At 40.6% G+C, this 24,166-nt stretch overlaps 1 protein-coding gene across 1 annotated transcript in view; it reads right to left on the reverse strand.

The window, feature by feature from the left end:
- ITGA8 (integrin subunit alpha 8) overlaps window positions 1-24,166 on the reverse strand; it is a 157,711-nt gene that overhangs the window by 24,214 nt on the left and 109,331 nt on the right. Inside the window, exons 19-25 of the mRNA XM_075827657.1 lie at window positions 23,427-23,494; window positions 18,566-18,713; window positions 16,969-17,061; window positions 14,440-14,516; window positions 7,122-7,202; window positions 2,880-2,985; window positions 2,048-2,206 (exon numbers count right to left, since the gene is read on the reverse strand). Coding sequence (XP_075683772.1) covers window positions 2,048-2,206; window positions 2,880-2,985; window positions 7,122-7,202; window positions 14,440-14,516; window positions 16,969-17,061; window positions 18,566-18,713; window positions 23,427-23,494 — 732 coding nt within the window. The remainder of the gene's footprint in view (window positions 1-2,047; window positions 2,207-2,879; window positions 2,986-7,121; window positions 7,203-14,439; window positions 14,517-16,968; window positions 17,062-18,565; window positions 18,714-23,426; window positions 23,495-24,166) is intronic.

Raw genomic sequence — 24,166 nt, forward strand, 5'->3', positions numbered from 1 at the left:
CTGTAGGCTCCAAGGCAGTAGCCCCAGTTGGCCATGTTATAATCCATCTTTGCACGTGCCTAGGGGGAGCCATGCAGGAAAGAGTGACTGGTTAGGCCCTGAGGCATCAAGCATTGTGTGGCTACGAGCTCCTGAGATGTAAATTTGGAAGTGACTATTATACTTCATCTGCTACGAATGTTCTCAGATTTTTCATAAAAATAAACTTCTCTTAATCATAGGGGAGGGGCTTTGACAACTCAAAATGAAATACTGGTGGGAAATATTTGGTTCTTTGTTTAAATTCATGAAACTAAATCGGAAGAATTACGGTCCTCTGTCACGGAACGCGTGGAATTTGATTGTTACTGGGCCATCAGGGGGCGGTGTGAACCCACCTTGTCACCAAGGGATTTCACTTGGGGTTACTCCCAGAGTAGTCAGCCTTGGTGACATAACAGGTGCAGAGTGATCCAGTGAGCAAGAGGTCAGGGCTGGCGGCAGAGGTTCTTCATGATAAATGTAGAAAATGGTCAAGGCTGGCGGCAGAGGATCATCACGGCAGACGTAGCAAATGGACAGGGAAGGCGGCAGGCACAGATGGTCAGAAAACAGGCAAAAGTCAATACATGGGAATCAGAAACAAGATAGTAGGGATATACTAGGATTACTGAGGAATGCTAGGAACCAAATTGCTCTGGCCAATTGTGATGGAAGGGGATGTCCCTCTATACCCAGGTTGTCTAGGAGAAAATGATTTGGGACGCACGCTGACCCTTGAAGAAAGCAGACACCGAATTAGAAGGAAAAGAGCGGCGTGGACGCCGAGAAGTTTCTTATGGATGAGCGATGATGATCATTATCATTATAATAATCGTCATCATATGATTCTAAATAATAATTATTTCTTTATTTCTATAAAAAAAAAAAATACATATGCAATATATAGTATATGGTGGGGGAGTATTCTGCAGTGTTGTACAGACCACGGACTCCTATCCCCTGGACTCATATCCCGTTCTCTATGGGGCTCACAACCAAATTTTCTTATTTCAGCTGCTCAATGAATGACTGTGCCGCCCTACATATATAAACAAATACATTATTACATAGTGCTCTTGTATTTCCAATTCTCGTCTTTTTAATTTGACTTATTAAATGTTAGTAAATCAGCCCTGTATCCTATAAACAATTCATTCTTATGTTCTGGAAGAAAGGAACACGCAGTTTCTGGGACTATTCAATTAGTGTGACTTCAATAAAAGATGAAAAGTATGAGGGAAATGAACAAACGGCTGTAAGCAGCAAAGGAATTACCCTTCGCTGGGATTAGAAGGAAACCCCACATGTGCAGCCCATATGGGATAGAAAAAAGAAGGATATTATCTCATAAATCCTACAAGTGGCAAAGCCATATTTCTAATAGGATGTCTGATGTATGAAAAACACAGACACCAGTGACAAATAGGACCGTGTAGGGAAGGAACCGCATCCAGAAAGCTGCGAATGGCAAAATCCTAATCCCTGTAGAGAAATCAAGGTAAATTGACAGCCCTGTACATCCAATCAGTGAGCAGCCCAGATTATCCAGGTGGTATGCGGCGAGAAGAGTTCATGAACCCTCTCTCTACGGGAAACTGCTGAATGTCAGAAATGCCCTATTTAAAGGGAATGATCATACATATTCAGGACAAGTGTTAGAATCATTTCCTAATCTAATGGACACAAATTATGATGAATTACGACCTTTGTAAAGAATGTACCTCCAATTTGAGACCCTTATCTATTAGCAAAAGCAAAAAGTAGCATAGAAGCCGCTCCTGCTCTGGAGGACTCGGCCAGGTCATGGGTTACAATTAGTTCCTATTAGTTTGAATGAGTATCATGCAATACCGCATTTCACCTGCAATGGCCACTGCAGGGAAAATATATGGCTGGATGCAGGTTCCAGGAATCGGATATAAGCAATCAGCTAATAACCGGAGAGGCTACCTTTTAAAAATAGTTTTTCTGGTTGAGACAACCCCTTTAAGCTTCATCCAGTAATGAATATATGTATATAACATACCTTAATTTTTAAAGTGTTAATTGCGCTGCTCGGCTGGCACTGTAAGGGTCCCTCTGTCTCGATGTGAAATATATAAAGGAGGAACTCTTCTCTATTCTGTACAGGCCATTCCACAGTAAGGTGTGTTTCACCAACCGTACTTGGTCCAATGTTATGAAGCTTAAAACAAAAGAGGAAAAAGTAAATTCATTAAATGTATTTTTTTTATAGTCCATTTTATATTTTGCAGGACTGTTGTGGCTCTTATACATATCCATTGAGGAGGACTTTGTCTGTGTCAGTGGCCACCGCTCCGTTAAAAATAGGGACAGATACTACGTCGGTCCTGAGATTGTTTAGACACTAGCAATTTCACTTTTTTGTCATGTCTAATTGACACGTCATAAGTCTGAAATTTTAGAAAAATCCCTTTAAAAGCTATGTGCAATTTTGTAACTATTTTTGTATAGCTCCATTGCATCTAAAGTAAAAACATTTATAATACAGCTCCTATGCAGGCCAATGTGTCTCCATGGTTACAGACAACAAACAAACAAACCCTGTGTGTAGTCTGATCCTGTAGCCATGTGTTACTTCACTCCCTTTGCCCTCTCTTCTACTCTCTGTAGATTAGGAAGAAGAGGGTCTGGAGTAACGCGTGACTGTAGGATCAGACTACACACAGGGTTTGCTTGTAGTCTGTAACCATAGAAACACATAGATTTGCAGAGGCACTGTATATTCAAAATGTAGAAGATTTTTTTACATTTAGATGCATCGGAGCAATAAAAACATTGGTTGCAAAAGTGCACATACTTTTAAGTTTCCTGTAGCTTAGTAAGAAGAGTTATACCTCGTAGATGTGTTGAACTAAGGGTCCGATTTCCACTTCTTCGGTAGGTTTTTCCTTAGGTTGCCAGTTATTAATGGGTAGGACGATTTGAGGGGGAAGAGAAACTCTGCAAGAATAATAAATAAGAATGAATATAGAAGGGCATATAACTTATTTTTAGGGCTGCCTATAGTAGAACAAAAACCAACGTAAGTTACGGTCACTCAACTACATGCCCACATTCTCCGAATCCCATTGTCTATCTTACTCAAATGGCAAGAGTTTCCTACTTTGCTCAATAATTTAAAAATATAATATTCACAGCAGATAAAGGGATCTAGATCATCCAGGGAAAATATGAAGGGCACTTCTAGTTCATACAGAGAACTCAATAAGAGCAGTATGCAGTAAACTCCTAATCTTCCCCTAGTGGTGGATGTAGGAAGTCAGAATTGTAAATGGGTAAAAATCGCCAAAAAACGGGTCATGGGCAAGGTTGCCAACCTGATATGTTTTTTTTTTCAGGACAACTTATCCAAAAATCACGGACAGTAAACATTTTTTACGAACAATTTGGAAAACTACAGTAATATATGTCTATAGCTTATAATAGTGATATGAACACATTAGCAGCATCTACTGTGACCTCTAAACCAATGATAATTACAATCCCAATAATAGTCAAAAACTCATTTAACTTTAAAAATATCACGGACGCATCCATTTTTTTTACGGACACTGGAAAAAAGACCCTTATTTTTACAGACTGTCCAGGAATTTATGGACAGTTGGCAACCCTGGCCATGGGGAGAATGCCATGAAATAGTAAAAGAAGCATAACTTACCTGTTAAATCCCCCGTTTCTCCAGCGCTGCCACTCCGGTCTCTGTTAATTGTTTTGCAGCAATAACGTCACGTTGACACCCGTGACCGCTGCAGCCAATCACTGACCTTAGCAGTGGCTGCAGAGGTCACGTGTGTCGACGTGACATCATCGCTGCAAACCAATTAACACAGATTGGCAGGAAGCACTGGAGCAGGTAAATTAAGGTGACTATACACATTAAATTTATGTCGGCCCAACCCGGCAGCAGCTTTCTCCATGAGAACACATGAATGCCTGGCCGAGCTGAGCAGGTACGTGTATGGGGGAGTCGGGAGGAATAGCTGTCGGCTGAACGAGCGTTCAATTGACAGCTATCTAACATGTATAGCCAGCCTTATGCTTTTTCTTTTCTTTCATTTGATGACATTTTCCCCCCTTGCACATTTTCTGGTGATTCTGGACAACCCCTTTAATTCTATGTCTATACAGGCGATTAAGAGGTCAGTATCACAAAAAATGTTCCCCAATTGCCATAAAGATGTAATAAGAAATCAATATGTACAGAATATTCAACCAAAATGTTATTTGTCAGGACATAATGGGCTTATTGGACATATTTTGTTCTATTCGGTAGTGGTCACACCTGCTCTTCTAAAACATACAGATTGATATCAGTACTACCTATTTAATGTATACATTGCCTCCTTAATATGCTGATATCACAAGTCCCCCCCCCCACTGACAAAATCATTTCCCCCAATTTACGTTAGTGGGCAGAGCCATGCAATTTTTTCCCCCCCTGTCGCTCACTATGTAACCAGAACTGCCAGTGTAGGGCATAGATACCAACTATAAGTATGGAACCGTGTATTACTTCCAACTTGCATCCAGCTGTTTCAGGCTTGCTGGTCCTCATCAGCGCACGATATAGAAACCATAGCTCTTTGTAATTGATCCTATTCATTATGACATATAAAAAAAAAATCCTTTCATACATAGAAAGTGTTTCAATGTCTATCCTGTCTCATCCAATGTAAAAACAAAAGACAGATAACCATTTAGCGTAATCACTGACATCAAATAGGTTCCCAGATACAAGATAAATTGGGGGAATTCTGCAAAAAATCTAAGACGGACTCTGAACTTAAAATTACCGTCCATTGGCAAAATCTTGAGAAACCCTCTTTATCCCGCAGTTTACACAACTGTAGATGGTTATCCCTAATCACTTATTTCCTCCCTCGTTGATGTTACTACACTAACCAGAGGACCAGATCCCACATGATGGTGACTAGGCCTGGAGTATTCATTAGATCGCAACGGACGCCATGCGGTAAAGCCGTATTTTATAAAGATGTCCGAGAAGTAATACGAGTCCTAGTAGCCAACTATTGTATTCTTTTTAAGTGCTTTATTTCTCCATTGGTCTCTTGAAGAAGTCTCCAATTTTATCCTCCTCCAGGGAACAAAGAACCTGTTTCATTTTACTGTAAGTGTTGTCAGCACATGTTGTCTAGATTTGCTACACGTTTCTGGAGGTCACCAAAGTCCAAGGCTCTGGCAGCGCACTGAGAAAGGAAAAAAAGCAGACGCAGCATATTTCAGCAGCCTGGATATGCTATCACAGGATGGAGACTACAATTTCCCCCGACTTGTATGATCACTAAAGGTAAACATTAACTTCAGACCTCCGTTTTAAAGGATTTGCTCCTCTATAGGTCTTCATACTGTATGAAGTCTTGTTAAATTTTTTATTTGAAAAAAAAAAAAAAATAGGCTTGTTATAGGGTCCGGATGCCATGGGTCATATCAACCATTGTGCATGTTATTTAAAGGGAAGTTCCACCTTTGTGAATTTTTTTTTTATATTGTTCAGATGTATCTAAAATGGAAAAAAAATTGTTAATAGTCTTAAATCAAAATACCCTATGGTTTTGTGCATGCAGCTCATAGGAAAACCTATATGTCTCCATGGTAACAGACTACAAACAAACCCTGTGTAGTCTGATCCGACAGTCATAATCCTGTCCATCTGTCTCCTACTTCTTACTAATATACATTTGGTAAGTTAGCAAGAAGTGGGCGACCAATGGATGGCAATATGACTAAAGGATCAGTCGATACAGCTCTGCATAACAGCTGTAAACACAAAACGATAGAAGACTTTTTGATTAAGACTTTTAAGGAAGTTGATTTATTTTTCATTTTAGATGGATTGGAACAATTATTGTTGCATTGGTGGACATAGTCTTTAAAACTGTTCATAATTTTAGATGGAAACTATTTCAGTCTATGCACACGGCATTGCAATGTGCAGTGTTATGGGTCCATAATATGCTCCTGTAGGCACTTTGTGTTCTGCCTCCATGAGGAACAGTATTCTCCCTTAGCATTGCATCCCATTCATAATACAGCATGTTTTGGCATATGTCACAATTTTTTCTCAGAGATTCCCAACATAGATTTATAATATCACTATGTGCATACGCACTTAATGGGTTGTTCCACCAGAACAGTATGTACAAATGCATATGCATTTCAGGAACATACAATCAGGACAATGCATAAGTATGGCAATGGGGTCAACAATCACCCCTAAATACTGTCTGTCATTCAAAAAACTTGGGACCATAAGGGTTTTTAGCAAAGTGTCAAATCTAAATTCTTCTAGCCTGAGCCTCATCCCTCCTCATTGCTGTGTACAACATGAAATGCTGTCTCCACTTTTGACTGCTGGTAGAATGTCACTATGAATAACAGAAGCAGGGACAGCCAAAAAATATTTAATTGATATTAATTTTTAAGTAGTTTCTTTTTTTTTATTCTACGCAGGATCCCATCATTATTTTAGTTTACCCAGATAACTCCTTCAAAGAAACAGGTTTTGACTCCATCAATATACAGCAAAAGTTGTCACTGACATCGGTGGTCCACAGTGGCAGTACGGTTGTGATAATGCAGCTTTCAACTTAAATTTTGTGCCTATCAAGGGATGATCTAGAACTGAGCTAAATAGCCTAAGCCCACCCCTTGACTTACCAGAAACACAATATCCATATTAAAAGGGTTCTTATTAAGACAAATTAAACTGGACACCTCATCTGAAACCCCCATTGGGCTACACATTGTGGTATAATCTGCTGGCCATTCATATAAATGACTGACCACGTAATGTGTCAGGTCTACCAGAGTGAGAGACACATTCTTAGCAGGGGTCTCGATAGGGGAAACTTACTATATGACATCCAAATGCTCTAATAGGGCATATGGAAAGGGGTGGCCCTATTGAGACAACTGCTTTAATTTTTTCAACACCTTTGGGGTCTAAGAATCAAAACTTTCTGCTCTGTAAAGAATGGGAAATTTATTTTATTGTTTATAAAAAAATGTCTAAAAAATTGTAGTGAAAAACACACAAAAGAAACAAAGACACTCACCCTCTGATCTCCACCTGGGCCACAGCAGTGATGAAAATTTCTAGACTGACAAAGTTACTGTTGGGATTGTCCTTGTTAGTACTGGAAAAGAAAAGAAAAACTTTAATAGGGACAGTTCATTTCTTGATAGTTAGGGGTTTTACATAGGACGATTATCGGGCAGACGAGGCTTCATATAACGCTCGTTGCTGATAGTTGTCCTGTGTAAACAGGGCAGCGATCAGCAGATGAACGAACAAACGCTCTATCATCTGCTGGTCGTATCGTTTTAAAAAAGTTAAATATTATCGTTGTCGGCAGCACATCTTGGTGTGTAAACAGGGAGACACGCTGCCGACATGATAATAATGTATGGGTACAACCGATCAGAGTAACGACCGCTCATCCCCATCCATAGCTCCGTGTGACAGGAGCAAACGAGCGCCGATCAACGATTACTCCGATCGCTCTTCGCTGTATTACCAGGCATGGCGACATCAATACAAATGTGGCTGTGCCTGGTACTGCAGCTCAGCCCTTTCAAGTAAATGGGTCTGAGCGTGGTTAAGCTGCAGTTCCCGGCACAACCTTTGCCCCTTTGTTCTGCTGATTGTGGGATCCAAGCTGATCATACATTGATCAATGTAACATCCCGGCATACTCCTTTTTGAATCCATTCTGATATTAGTAGAGATTAAATGACTCCATAGATGAGTTAGTAACAGCATTGAATTGAATTAATAATGATTTTTAGTTATATCTTGTCTTACACTCCAGTCACATTCAAAGCTGCATTAGTTTCCCCGTTAGTTTTAAGATTGTAGGGCTTCACACAGAGCATGTTTTTTTTGTGGTAAATTGTGATTCAGATGCAATTTATAGACCAGCAATTATACAGTAGTGTAATGTAGCAGAACATTATATCAGCCCAAGTTTGGTGCAGCTTTGGGTGTGACTGGAGTACAAGACATGATATAATCTAAAATCAATCAATATTATATGCAGATTTCAACTGTACAATGATGTTAAAAAGTGGAGCTTGCTTTAACGCAGCTAATTTTTCTGTTATTGCCTTCCTGCATTTCTAGAGGCATAACCGTTTTAATTTATCACCGACGTTGCTGTGGAGGTCTAGTTTTTTGCATTTTGAGGAGTATTTTCTTTTTACATATATAATTTTTGGGCACTTGAAAAATTTGTGTTTATTTCTTAAGCTGACTTCACAAATTCCGTCATTATTTTTTTGGATTTTTTTCTCGTCGTTCTGCAAACACCTCAAAATAATTTGTTAATGCTTCATTTTTATTGCGTGTTTTGTTTTTAAGAAATTACTTTATAAAACTTTAATTAACTTTTTACTTTTTGGTCATTTCATTTTTTTCTATTTTTTCTTATAATGCACTGAAATTCCAATGCATTTCTGCCTTAGCATATAAGGATATGTTCACACAGCATATGCTCAGGCTGAAAAATACGAAGCTGATTTCAGGAGAAAACAGCATCTAAAATCCAGTTTTAAAATATTGATTTTGCAAGCGGTTTTTAAAGCGTATTTTGAGGCGTATTTTCAAAGCGTTTATTAAAGTGTCAATAGTAAAAATCAGCTTTTTTAAATCAGCAGCGTAAAAATACGCCTCATATGAACTACATTAAAATCAATAGGAAGCTGTTTGCCGGCGTATTTCAAGTGTATTTCAGCACGTAATATGAGCGTTTTACACTCTAAAATACGCCAGAATATTAGCTGATTGAACGTGACCTAAAATGCACAGGCAGCTATTAGGGCGCACCTCAGGTATGCCAAAAAAAATTACCAGCTCAGGACAGCCCTGGGGGCCTTTGTTAGGCCTCCAGGTGATTATCGCTGGGGCTGTCGATCTTGAGGCAAAGGAAGTCTCCCTCCTGTCTGATCGCGGCACCACAAGGATTACATAGAGAGGGTCGGAGGATTACATGGAGGGGATCGGGGGTGGCTGTCAATCACAGGTGATCGGGTGGGCACAATTGCTGTTCCCCTGCGATCGCAGCGCCGTAAATGCACAGTGCGGGGAGTCAAGTGCTGGCTTTTAATGCCATACATTTACGGCGCAGGGCAGGAAGGGGTCAATCTTATTTCCTGCGTTTTCGACTCGGTGCCAAACTTCTTTTCACGAGCTGAGAAAAACCTCATGATTGAGGCGTTCTGATCCAGGGCCAAAAATAAAAGTTTTGTTTTCGTTCATGTAAATAAATTAGTAATCTTTAAATAAACGCATTCAGATCATTCAGTGCAAGATAATCACTCCCTCATTGCATGGAAGAACAGATCCTCTTATTACATCGATTTTATATGGAGCCGCTAGCTGCCAGATCGGTCATGTGATCTGATCGCTATCCTCTCTTGTCAGAATTTTTCTATTTTCCATCACAACGTTAATCATGAGAGTCAACAGCTCCGCTACGGTTCTGCTGACATTTTCCTGGACATCGCCTGTGATTTGTAATAACATTGTCATCTCACAGACTGCGGTCTAGAAGAATGCCGGGGATATGAAAACAAACATTTGTGGACGTTATCAGATGGAAGTGGAAAATATCGGATCGATTCTGCAAAAATAAATACATAAATCAGATTATACAATCAGCATTTCTAGGACCTGATAGGTGCCGGATTATCAGATATTCTGGATAGTCAGTCATAGAAAGGTATAGAAAACGTCCTTGTAGGGCTGTGTTCACACATTGTGGTTGTATTTGATTGTTTGCAAATGACAAAAACATGATACAACCTATAAACACATCCATGATAATTTAGTTTATTTTTTTTATCCGTTAATTGGATCATTTGTGTTATTTCTGCCCAATGCTTTGGTTCTGTAGTTTCACAATATATCACAATTCTGTGCTCAAAGGCTTTTTGGATTATGAAATGCGGAATTAAAGGAATTCCACTATCCCTATTATCAATTCAAGGTTTGCAGGTAAGTATTTAGAAATGATAGGGTTTGTATGATATTAGGAAAACATGGCTGACTTTTATTTTTAGTGAAACAGCGCCACTCTTGTCCGTAGGCTGTTTCTGGTATTGCAACTTAGCCGCATTCACTTAAGTAAAGCAAAGCTGTAATACCAGACACGGCCTATGGACAAGGGAGGTGCTGTTTCTTTTAAAAATGCAAATAAAGCTTGTTGAAATATGTACACAAACCTTGTTTATGAACATGCTGGATATCCAAAAATGGCCCATTTCTGGAATAAATGGATGCCAACTATGTATGATTAATATTATGGTTTTGTATATGATTGGAAATTATTTTAAAGGGACAAGCCCCTCATACATTAGCACCTGTTAGATGGGCACAATTAAACTTGCTAATTGCGTCCCTAAATAATTCATCCAGCATAGACAAGAACGTTCGATTGGCACAATTCCCTGTGGTCCTGACTTCTTAAAGGATTTGTCCACCTTTGATCATAATTTTAAATCTTCTATGCAGATACAATCTATATAACCAGGTGAGTCACTTTGTAAATACATTGCATTACTTATTTTACACTGATCTTGTGATGCAATCATAATGCTGATGGTTGTCCTTGAAACAGTTGACAAATTAAATGACAGACCCACCCCTAAGGCCGGGTTCCCACATAACGTAAACGCTGCGGAATGTCCACAACAGAATTCTGTGCGGAAATTCCGCAGCATTTACAGGAGCAGCAAAGTGAACGAGATTTGAAAAAAAAATCTCATGCCCACGCTGCGGAAAAAATCTGCAGTGAAAACGTTTATAAATTGACCTACGGTGCGGAATTTAAATGTCAGTTTATGCTGAGGATCCATTAATCTTTTGTTGAATTCAATGGGGATGTAAATCCCGCAACAAATAGCCAAGTTCCGCTGCAAAAATTGCAAATTTGAAAAATAATAAAACCCTTTTTTGTGTAAAATGAATAAAAAAGTGAATACTTACTTACTGGCCGTTGTCATAACAACGCTTTCCTCTGTTCTCCGTCCAGACCGGCCTCCTGGGATGACGTTTTAACTCATGTGACTGCTGCAGCCAATCACAGGCCGTAGCGGTCACATGTGCTGCAGCATCGTCCTAGGAGTCCAGACTGCACAGACAACAGAGGGACACGTCACCATGACAACGGCCCGGAGTAAGTATAGACTTACAAGCGCTGGTTTCCGCAGCGGAGATTCCGCCCACAAAACCGCACCACAATTTGGCTTGGTTTTTCGGGTGGAATTAACTGTGGGTTCTAGGTCGGATACACCGCGCACTTTTCGTATCCGACCCGTGGGAACCCGACCTTACAATAGCTGAGCTCCTATAATGCAGGGGAGCAGTTTGTTTTTCCTATATCTGATTTCTGTACCGTGCCTGGCATAGAGACTTCACTTCCCAGAAAGCAAATCAATAGAGTAAGCTGTGCAGACATTGAGCCGGCATGAGATATTATAAAGACATTTCAGCTCTGAAGCCTACAGAATTATGAATGCAGCTCTCGAGTACAATACAGGCTGTAACTCAGGAGCACTACAAGATAATAACGAAATTTGGTTTGTATTCTCGGGTGGAATTCGCTGCAGGTTCTAGGTCGGATACACTGCGTACTTTTCGTATCCAACCCGTGGGAACCCAGCCTTACAATTGCGGAGTTCCTATAATGCATGGGAGCAGTTTGTTTTTCCTATATCAGATTTCTGTACCGTGCCTGGTATAGAGACTTCACTTCATAGAAATACAGAGCCTACAGAATTATGAATGCAGCTCTGGAGTACAATACAGGCTGTAACTCAGGAGCACTACAAGATAATAACGGAATTTAATGTTTTCACAAAGTTACTCAACAGTTTATGAAGATCAATTCTATATGTTGACTGTGGAGACAAAGTTTATTTGTTCTAGTCTCTGGTTGGCTCCTTAGGCGGCGGTTTAGACATTTTTCTACTTTGATGTCCTATTCTACAGGGATTCTGTACTGGGGAATATCAGTAAATTATACATTTGTGTAAAAATAAATTTTCCCTATTTCTACTTTACGTAAAAGTGAAACACAAAATTATAAAAAAATATATATCGTCAATTTTTTTAATCCTTCGGACCTATAAATTGGGGACAATCGGATATTCAGGATTTTCAGACTATCTTAGAAAGGTATATAAAACTCAATCATAGGGTTAAGGAACATTCAGGAGGGCAGGCCAAATAAAAGAATAAGGGTATGTGCACACACACTAATTACGTCCGTAATTGACGGACGTATTTCGGCCGCAAGTCCCGGACCGAACACAGTGCAGGGAGCCGGGCTCCTAGCATCATAGTTATGTACGATGCTAGGAGTCCCTGCCTCGCTGCAGGACCACTGTCACGTACTGAAAACATGATTACAGTACGGGACAGTTGTCCTGCAGCGAGGCAGAGACTCCTAGCATCGTACATAAGTATGATGCTAGGAGCCCGGCTCCCTGCCTTGTGTTCGGTCCGGGCCTTGCGGCCGAAATACGTCCGTCAATCACGGACGTAATTAGTGTGTGTGCACATACCCTAATTTTCTAGAACAATTTTCTAATTGGTTCCCTCTGCAAAATCGTTTGTTTCTGGTTTTGTATGCTCGATTATCAAACTTTCCGAATTTTTAGATACCGAATTAACCGATTTCAAGATCTAGTGTATTGAAGGAAATTTTTATTTTTCCAGGAGGATGTTTGACTTCTCTTCCCCCTCCAGAAAAATCCACATCACCTCAGGCACTGGTGGGGGTGGCGATCACCCTAATAAATCTTCTGTTAGTGACACATAAAGGCATATGAAAAAAAAAGGTCACGATACTGACCACATAGTAGAGATCTATTTGCTCTTTTGACCCCAGCGTCACCATCAAGGTGCGTCCGCACAGTGTCGGCCTCATTAATAACATGCACATTTTCTGGGAAGATTAATGGCTGCTTCTTGCTGGAAAAACATGGCTGATAGTATGACAGATCGCCTCAAGGTTGACAAGTTGGGATAATAATCCTTCTTTGTCACCACTTCCTTCCCTTCTGCTCTGCCATAAGATTTCACGCTGTGTTATCTCGAAAAATTCTCAAACATTCTAAATTGTTTTATCCGCTCCAAACAATTAGGTGTAAAGGTCGGACATCTAGACATTCCTCAGAATGTCAAGAAAAAAAATTGCACCACATGACTTGTATTTGCATATTCTGTATCATCATAATAATAAATTAATCTGTCTTTTTATACTACTAAATAACATATTATATAACATATAACATTTCTCACCAGCACAAAAACAAAACGATCATCCGGCACACTACTGCAAGAGAAACGGGAATCGACAAGAATCAGAAGACACAACCAATTAATATCGCCCGGTTTTGACCACTTTTAATGAGCGTCGATCGACAATTCAGCTTATCGATCGACGCTCGTTTTCTTCATTCACAAGGAGCAACGGTCGCTAAGTATGGGGGAGGAACGATCGCTACTACCAATGACCAGGAAGGAGCATTCGCATAAACGCTTGTTCACCAGATGATTGGCCCGTGTAAAAGGGCCTTAAAGGTCCTATTACATGGCCCGAAGTGGGCCGTGTAAACGAGCACCGATCAATGAGACAGCTCATTGATCGGTGGTCGTTTGCTCCTTTCACACGGAGCAGTGATTGCTCATGTATAGGGATAAGAGATCGTTACTCGTTTACACAGGGAGATGTGCTGCCGACAACGGTGATGATGAGTTTTAACTTAATGGTACATAAAAGATCCGATAGAATGATCGGGAATGAGCGTTCATATGAATGCTCGTTTGACCGATCATTGGCCCGTCTAAAAATGACCTAAAAAAAAGGGGGTGGGGGGAGTTATTTTTTGTTAGCATTTTATTTTTGGTGGTGTTCAAGTAGGTTCCCTACCCGTACAGGTAAATTGTTACAGTTCATTTTACGTTTTATAATCCAGAATATTTGATAATCCAATATCTGTCAAATTCTATTCATGCTGGATGTAACACACTGATAGGTGCCAGGCTCTTAAATATTCTGAAATATCAGATGTTCATTGAAAAGTTTATAGAATTATTATATATAGTATATAGAATTTTTTTTATTCTTATTTTTTTTATTTATTAGTAATTATTATTATTGTTGATATTATTATTATTATTATTATTATTATTATTATTATTATTATTATATGGGTAGGGCTTCAAGGGCTTTTCTGACAATAGAAATATCCCTTTAAGCCCCCACAAAAATATTCTAACAAAAAAAAGACAAACTGTGTGCAGTAAATTGAGTTCTGGACATAAACATCACATACAAATATGTACTGAATTACAATAAATGGGCTTACCTTTTCACATAAAGATCAAATTTGATGCTGTCAGAACTTTCTAACCTCTGGACCACAAATCGTAGACCAAGCGAGAGCTAAAACAGACCAGAAACCTGTAAGGTCAGGATTTTTATAGGGTAAGTAGCATCACCGGCCATGCTGTGCAGTCAGACGCATCAACAATGCCTTGTCCTGGAATGAATTAGGCTTTATTCACACATGCCGTTTCTGATTTAGGTTTAATGCACTTTTTGGAGCCAAACACAGGAGTGGATACAAAATGGAGGCTGGGTTCACACTTTCACCACCCTAAGGTCGGGTTCACACTTAGGGTATGTTCACACGGCGGGGGTCCGTAACGGCTGAAATTACGGGGATGTTTCAGCCTGAAAACATCCCCGTAATTTCAGCCGTACCGGCATGTGCAGGCGCTTGAACGCCGCGTCAATTACGGCCGTAATTAGCGCTGCTATTCATTGGAGTCAATGAATAGCGGCTCCAATTACGGCCAAAGAAGTGACAGGTCACTTCTTTGACGCGGGCGTCTAGTTACGCGCCGTCATTTGACAGCGGCGCGTAAATATACGCCTCGTGTGAACAGACAAACGTCTGCCCATTGCTTTCAATGGGCAGATGTTTGTCAGCGCTATTGAGGCGCTATTTTCAGACGTAATTCGGGGCCAAAACGCCCGAATTACGTCCGTAAATAGGCCGTGTGAACATACCCTAAGGGTATGTTCACACGCTGAGCCAAAAACGTCTGAAAATACGGAGCTGTTTTCAAGGGAAAACAGCACCTGATTTTCAGACGTTATTTGAGCAACTCACGTTTTTCGCAGCGTTTTTCGCGCCGTTTTCGCGCAGTTTTTTTCGCCCGTTTTTGGAGCTGTTTTCAATGGAGTCTATGAGAAAACGGCTCCAAAAACGTCCCAAGAAGTGTCCTGCACTTCTTTTGACGAGGCTGTAATTTTACGCGTCGTCTTTTGACAGCTGTCAAACGACGACGCGTAAATGACAGGTTGTCTGCATAGTACGTCGGCAAACCCATTCAAATGAATGGGCAGATGTTTGCCGACGTATTGGAGACGTATTTTCAGGTGTAAATCGAGGCATAATACGCCTCGTTTACGCCTGAAAATAGGTCGTGTGAACCCAGCCTCAGACCTGCATCAAAAAACGCATGTAAAAACACCTGCAGTTTAAAGTAATTATCATGGAGTTTTTTACATGCCTTTTAAGTGGCAGATTTTACTTTGTGTAATTTTTTTTGTCATTTTTGAAGTTATACGAGGGCTTGTTTATTGCGGGATTAGTTGTATTTTTATGACCCCATTTTTGGATACATGTATAACTTTTAATAAAATAAATTGGGGGTGTGGAAAAAAAAATGTACTCCACCATTATTTTTGGGGTTAGTTTTTACAGTGTTCACCGAGCCGGATACATAACATGATCATCTTATTGTTCGCGTCGTTAAGGATTTTTTTCTTCATTTTTCTAAAACCGTGGGGGCTATTGTTAGGCCCCAGGCTGCCATGGGAACCCATCGGCCCCCTACGATAGATGGGGTGACAGAAGGAGCCACATCCCTTTGTCTAAACTTTTGGAGGCCATAGTCAGCTTTGACTCATCAAAGACAGCCCTTTTTATTTTATGAGCGTCGGGTCTGGCTCTCGACACCCCGGCAAACAGCAGATTTTGATGGGGGAAGCCGCGGCAAGCCAAACATTTCCCCTGTGACTGCCGCTGCAGGGAAAGACATAGAATTAAATGGCGGCCATTGAAATTAGAAGGCATATGGACAGGGGTTTTCCTCACGAGACAACCCCTCAATTCAATGGTAAAAAATATCTGAATGTCAAGATGACATTTTTATTTTTTATATCTGGTAGGAGACTAAACTATTCTGACCGCGAAATCAATGCTCCCGGATGTAGCAGAGTCCACATTATGACAATTAACTGCATTTGCCATTAGGAAAAACCCATTGAAATCAATGTTAAGAAAATGTTCCTCTACATTTCACTGCAAAAACAAAGGAACGAAATAAAAAAACACAAGTGTGAACAGAGACAAAACTACAAACTGGATGAAATATTACAAATGGAAAATCACCACGGCCATCTATTGGGCTGAAAATAATATTCAGTCATGAAATGGTTTTACAGGATTAGAAAAACATGGCTGCCAGAAATAGTGTCACACCTGTCCGCAGGTTGTCTCTGGTATTACAGCTCAGCTCCATTGAAGTAAATGGTGCCTAGCTGCAATACCACACACAACCTGTGGACAGGTGTGGCACTGTTTTTGGAAGAAAGTAGCCATGTTATTCTAAACTGAAAGTCGCCTGTATCACCCATAATCAGATCACTGCTTTTATTTTTGAACCTACACCAAATAATTTAAAGCTGGAATTTGATTGGTAGCCATTGGATACAGATTTTTTTTCATACCAGCTAGAGAATTGGAGATGGAGAATATTTTTTTTTCAACCCAGAATGAGTGTTAAAATTTCTAAAATCAACAATACATCTACATTTTACTTACATTCATTCCAGCCACCATGGGGTTTCCGAGGTCGCAGACGACCATTCGAGACTCATTTTCCATTTTGTATTCACAATTAAGTTGTCGCAGACTCTATAGACATAAATATTCACTTAAATAGGCAAATATTAAGGAATTAAGTAACAAAATACCTAATTTGTTTTATTTCGGAAACCTAGCGATTTTAGAATTTCCATGAAATATGAAAATGAAGAACTACTTTATGACCTTATGTCTTCCCTTGACTTCTATGACTTGCTCAGTGTGTATGTGGTCTCTAGGCCAGATATCACTCCAAATGTGTATTCATGGGTGTTTTTTGTTAAACCCTCACCGATCAACTGATTGAAGGGGCTGCGGCGCTCTGGTGTGCGCATTGGCCATTTTCTTTGCTTAGCAGGCAGAGGTCCATTCATTCAGCACAGCTCCATACATTCAGTAGTGGTTGCGCCTGGTACTGCATCTTAGTCTTATTCACTTGAATGGGACTGAGCTGTAAAGAGCTGCAGTACCAGGCACAGCCACTACAATATGTATGGAGCTGTGCCTGATATGCAAAGAAGAGGCCGTAGTGCACACCAGAGGGCTGCGGCATCTTCAATTAGTTGCTGGGTGGGTTTCCAGGAGTTGGATTCCACCAATATAATATATATTAATGACCTATTCTAAGGATAAGTCATCGGTATCAAAGTCCTTTAAAACCCGTTTAAAATGTACATTAAAAAGGTGATAAAAGTTTTTAAATCTCTTCCTTCTATGATGAGATATGATTGTTTCAAGTTACAGGCCCAAAGCCTGAGGCTTCACTACTGAGAGCTTCTCATCACAACATGTCCCCTTCTGATTTCAGCCAGATGCAGTATTTTCATATATTTATGTGAAGACACTGATTGGGTGATATGAATCCACACAATGTCTCCATGACAACACTGCACCTGACCAAAAAAATATCAGCAGTGCAGCCTCAGGCTTTGGGCCTATAGCTTCAACCGATCATGTCTCAGCGGCCATAAAGAGCGTCTCTCACTCTGGAGGACCCGATTACACAAACTGCCCATAGTTTTCAATGGGAACTGTGTATTTTCCCCTGTGGTGGCGCTGCAGGGAAATTGAACACTAGTTTCTAGGTTCCTCCATAAATTACCGCTTTGGGCAATGACCAAATTAAAAAATAAGATTGTTGTTTTTTTGTCATCATCACAACTGTTATCCTTTTGGGACCTAATTTTTCGATTGCTGTTCTTATCTACAGGATTATAATTCAAGGAAAGAAAACAGGATAAGACAAATGATGAATCTTCCACGTCTCGTCGACTCATTTAGAAGGGTCTAATTGGACACACCCCAAAAATATCCTCTCGGTAAACTACAATATCCTATGTTTTCTCAGTGCACAGGATATAGCTGACAACGTGCGTTATCTTGAAAGCCTAGGATATGATATTTTAAGTTAAGCATCCTCCGCTGCCAGATGTCTGCCCTGTGTATTTTAGGCCTCTCTCTGGAAGGGTTTAGCTGGCAACCATTTGCTTTCATCCTGCGGAGACTTTGATTCATTCAATACTCTTTGGGTCACATGGTCGATTGTTGCAATTACCTCCATATTGCGCTCGGTGCCCACGTAGTCTGCTTCTGCTGGGATGCTGACTTGGAGCTCAGCCTCGTAGGCACCTTCTCCGTCATTCCTTGCATTTATGATGAAGAGGATATGGTTCTCTTCTCCTATAATCAGTTCTTTTTTATCCCTATATTCAAAAAGTAAAGCAAAAATTTTTTTTTAGCACCAGGCAGGTTCTTGGCTTGTACAAGTTCCAGCATCTTAGACACCCTTACCTAGGACTAAGGTCCTTTGTGCTCCTCAATCATATCCCTGTGAAGCTTCTGGTACCAATGCAAAATCAAGCACAGGGCCCCCAACCCACTATAGGCCATTTAAAAAAAAGCCTTGCCATGTGGCAGAAAGGCGTTTGGGCACCAGGGCTCGGGTGTGACTGCTATCTCTGCCCCTCCTATAGCTATGCACTTGCCCTCTTCGTATCACTTGAGCAGCATACCAAGGTATCCAATAAATCTTAGACATTTTTGGGATATGCAAGGGGTTCCACTTCTGGGACCCCTTCTTGTCAGGAGCATGGATCTGCCAGATGAGACGGCTGAATAGGCGCAGACTGAATTGCAAGGTTACTGTACATGTGCATGGCTCTCTCTATTCCAGTCTATAGGAGTGAGGTCTCATGTATACTGGAGCAGGAGGCTATATGGAGGCCAATAATGTCCCTGCCGCTCTGCACTACGAACTTTGGAGCTGTAGGCACCGAATAATTCTCCATGTTGTGCTGTACTATGGAATAATTCTCTCCTAGAATATATTTAACGTCCTATGGAGCACATCAGCGTTCACTTTCCGTTGAGGGGTTCCGTGCAGTCGACTACGCTATCGATTCCGTCGAAAAAATGGAAACCTGCCCGAACGTTGACAAACGGAAACCATTAGCAGTGTTTCCGTCACCATTGATATCAATGGTGATGCAAACGTAAGCTGTGTTTTCCGACGGAACCCCTGAACGGAAAGCGAATACTGATGTGAAACGGCCCAAAGGAATCAGAGGCATATGGTGGTACAGAAGTGCCCCAAAAACGTCTATGATTGCCGTATTACGTCTCCATGCAGAGATTGTATGGTACACTAATACATTGGCCTGCATGAGGTCGTAAGGAAACAGCTGACCTTGCTTGAATATGCCGTAAATGTCTAAAATAGGAGAAGTCCTTTAATTCTAGATTTTGATGCACATGAACATCTTAAAAGTTCAAAGAACATATTAGCAAAAAATAAATAAAAATTCCATATGTTCATTCCGAAGACCTTATGTTCTGGTGCAGTATAAGAAGTCCTGCAGTATTGTGGAGCTGTTTTTGTGCCTCTTTACTCTATGGGAATCCACATGGCTTTATTTCAAAGCACTATCACATCCGTGCCAGGAATGTTCTGGGGGTGTCGTGGGACTAGCAGCACTTTGAAGTTGTATGAGACAGGACCCTGCAGGGATGTGGGGCTTCCTACCACTATTGCACATGGACACATCAGGATAAGGAGGACATAGTAGAAAATTCACAAGAAAGCCAAACTATTTCCAGCATCTAACATAAGACATGTGTCTCCGAGATGAGACTGTTTATCTTTATACATATTTCTCAGCTATCATAATGAAATGTGGGGTGGCATGGTGGGAAATGGTGGTCTTAAGGATCTGGAGCATTGGATTTGATCGAAAGTAGAGCATTACTCTGTGCTAATGTTTCCTGCATTTACTTACGTAATTCAAGAATAAAAGGCAGAGAGTAAACACTGATACTACAAGATTCAGATAGTCCGGCAATCACAGGGCCAAGCAATGCAGGACTTTTTTGGACTATGTAGCATTCTGATACAAAAATATCGAAGTCAAGAAAAATAGAGTTAAATATTGCTATAAGGACTGAGCAAATTCAGCCCTGAGCGCTGATGTCCAGGACTGCTGTAGGAAAATGAATTACCTATACCATAATTAAAGGGGTTGTCTAGTTTTCCAAAAACTTTTTAAAATACCCTATTAGGGCATTCTGAGTTAATAGAGGGGGTCCCTCATTCAGAGTGGCTACAAAGAGTGTCTCCCTCTGGAGGACCCAGTATGTCTGTGTATTACACATACAGCTCATTGATTACAATGAACACCATGTAATGCTTGATTTCTCCTGCGATGGTGCTGCAGGGGAATGAAACACTTGCTGTTAGTTTTCTCCATAGATTACAGGTGATCACTGGGGTTACTAGCAGTGGGACACGTTGTGATCATCTTATTTTGAGTGGGACTTCAAATTAAAAGGATTGGCCATTGTATTACAAACAAATTCAGACATTCTCCTAAACATCAGCATTTGGGGGGCAATGAATTAAAAGGGATATATACCCAAGAGTGTCCATCCAGATGTGTCCACCGTTACTTTTGCTTGAATTTGGTTAAGGACTCCAATTTCTCATTAAACCAATTCAATACAATATTGCGTGGCCACACATAGCATAGACATCTCGTGACGCAGTATTGCAAATTCATGTTTTTATTCAAAGCTGGTCATCTCGCGCCAGACATCTCAGGATATGTTAGGAGTTAGGAGCAAAGGTAAGGAAGGACACCTCTGTAACTTCATTTTTGAAACATCTGAGGAGCCCCAAGTTGGAATACACTGCTCCATAGCATACCGGTCAACGATCCTGGTTCTCACAGGACAGTCTAATTTAGAATCTCAAAAGGACGTGGTTTACCCACATTTGCATGAAAGAGGCTTTACTAGGCTGTTTTGGGGCTTAAAGAGTCTCGACATTTGGGACTCAACTATTAGAAGTATGCTGTAGAGAATCTGTGGTGGTCACAGCTCAGCGACGATCAGGGATCTGACAAGCTATCTAGGTCACCAAGGCAGAGGTTTTAGAATACGCCATGATCCTTCTTCTGGCTCCTTCTAGCTGGACAATCATACATTTAACTCCTCTATGACCGATGCTATTCCCTCACCAGTGCACTAAAGGGAAGTGATCATTGGAACCGGACACCTTCAGCAATTTGGACTCAGCGTTCAATTTGGTGTACAAAGAAATTTAAAGGCAGAGCGTATTTTGTTAACACACCTTCTTTAACGGTACCCTAGGCAGCCGCCTACTTCTACATCTTCTTCTGGCCCTGCCACAAATGTGTTCTACTGCCATGTATTTATGAAATATCATTTGTTTCTGCATTTTCCCTTTTAAATTGGTTGTAAAGGATTAGAAAAACATGGCTACTTCCAAAAACAGCGCCGCATCTGTTCATAGGTTGCGTCTGGTATTGCAGCTCAGCTCCTTCGAAGTTAATAGGGTTAAGCTGCAATATCAAGCGCAACCTGTGGTCAGGTGTGGAGCTCTTTATAGAAAAAAACAGCCATGTTTTTCTAATCCTGGACTGCCCCTTTAACAAAAAGCATATTAGCTATTTATAGAATTCCATGCACTCCTTTTTTTCACCAACTATGATACCCCCCCTTTTAAAAAAAATTATGGCTCAACATTCAACCCAGGAATGAATATGCTTATTAATAGTAGTCCATGGTACAGTAATGTGTTCATGGTCAACGTCCTTAATTATTTCCTGTACGGAATTCAAAAGGCCAATTAACCGTGTTTGCTTTAGTTCTCTGTGGGCGGATTACAGGGGACGGCAACTTAATAATAACTTCTAAATTTGAGCCCTTTAAATAGATACATCCCCTTGTATTCAAATGTTTATCTCAATCAGGAAGCGGCCTGATTGCAAACATGTATTCATGTATTTACTCATACAGCCGACTGTACGTCTAACATCCAACGTGTGCAACTGCGGGTGGATAACCCAAAAATGGTACAAATAACCGTTTTACAGGCAGATCATTCGTCGTCTAAATTATTATATTCAATGAGAATCGAGACCTCTAATTAAACAAGTATGGGGCTAAATTCTTTATGGAGCCGGAGTGCGATTATGCAAAAAAATTAAATAAAAGAATTAAAGGGTTATCTCATGAAGACACCCCCTATCCATGTGCCCTATTAGGTAATATGGACAGCACAGAGGAGGGTAACCCACTTGGAACACCCGCTTTATGAGCCAGAACAGAGAAGGAGCGACTCTTGTTCAGGCAGATTTGAGACGTCCTTGTATTACAAGGAAGTTTATTCTTCTGAGAAGGACCCTGGGCGATCAGATAATGGCCCCAGGGGCACCAATATGACATAAGTAGTTCTGCCCCTTTAAGAAATCCCTTTTAAACATGCCCAATGAATACATCCATTACCCCAGAGACCAGTAGCAGACATAGCTGAAAAAGGGCCCTACAGCAAATATCAAAATTGGCCCCTTGATATGGTGCTGAGTTTTTCCACCAAGGACAGAAAGGTTTGTTTACCGCTCCACCCTTTTCCATGACCTTTGGGCCAATACGTCACCCCCTTGTCTGCTAGCAGTGCAGTTCCACTGGACTCCTGCACAGGTTCTTGCCACCCAATAGCAAAGAGAATGGGATCAACAAGGGCTGGGCCCCCTCTTTTCAAGGGCCCCACAGCAGCTGCATAATCTGTCCCTATGGTATGTATGCCCTTGCCAGGGACCTCAAAATGATGATTGCTAATCTTCTAGTAGGCACATAATCTAAGCAAAATGTGAATTTTTTGTGAATTTTTTTTTTTTACTGTTTTCTTTGAGTACTTTTGTATTGTTTTATAAAACATAATATTACTTCACTGGATAATCTGTCACCTATTAGTTGAACATTTGTGGAGCACTATAATCAACATGTAAAACAAACACGGCTCTTTGGGGTCTATAACAGCGCTTGCTGGTGGCAGATTTTTTTGGACGCATGTGTTCTATTAGAAAACAATCAAGCTCTGTATATTTACATAGACTTACGATTTGGCTGAGAGTTTCAGCTCCGGAATGCACATATTGTCATCTCCGCACTCCACAAGAATATGAGACTGAGTTTTGGGGAAACAAAAGACAGTGACCATGTCATGCAAAACATCAAATAGATATTACACAAGACTTGTGACAATTTCAGATGTAAAGTAATGTAAGTGATTACAAATGAGATTCCTCAATGGACAAAAACAAAGATGTAGCAGAGCCCCCGAATGAAACAAGGTGAAAATGGCGCAAATTTGTTTTATGACTGCCTGACAGTTCAAAATTAGCCAAGTTTATTGTTAGGCTTTCATCTTTTAATAAATTTGGCGCAAATCACTCCAACTATCACCTTTGATAAAATACACCAGTCTTAGTAAATGTGGGCCAATATGCTTATGCACGGAGGGTATGTTCACACGGCTTATTAAAAAACTGCTGAAAATACGGAGCTGTGGGAAAACAGCTCCTGATTTTCAGCAGTTTTTTAAGCAACTCACGTTTTTCACGGCCGTTTTTGGAGCTGTTTTTCTATGGAGTCAATGAAAAACGGCTCCAAAAACGTCTCAAGAAGTGACCTGCACTTCTTTTTCGCGGGCGCTTTTTTACGTGCCCGTTTTTCAGAACGGTCACATAAAAAAACGGCCCGTCGGAACAGAACGCCGTTTTTCCCATTGAAATCAATGTGCAGATGTTTGGATGCATTCTGTTTCCGATGTTTCGGCCCGAAAAATGGCAGAAAATAA

This window comes from Rhinoderma darwinii, chromosome 5 (assembly GCF_050947455.1).
Source record: "Rhinoderma darwinii isolate aRhiDar2 chromosome 5, aRhiDar2.hap1, whole genome shotgun sequence".
NCBI classification, from domain to species: domain Eukaryota; kingdom Metazoa; phylum Chordata; class Amphibia; order Anura; family Rhinodermatidae; genus Rhinoderma; species Rhinoderma darwinii.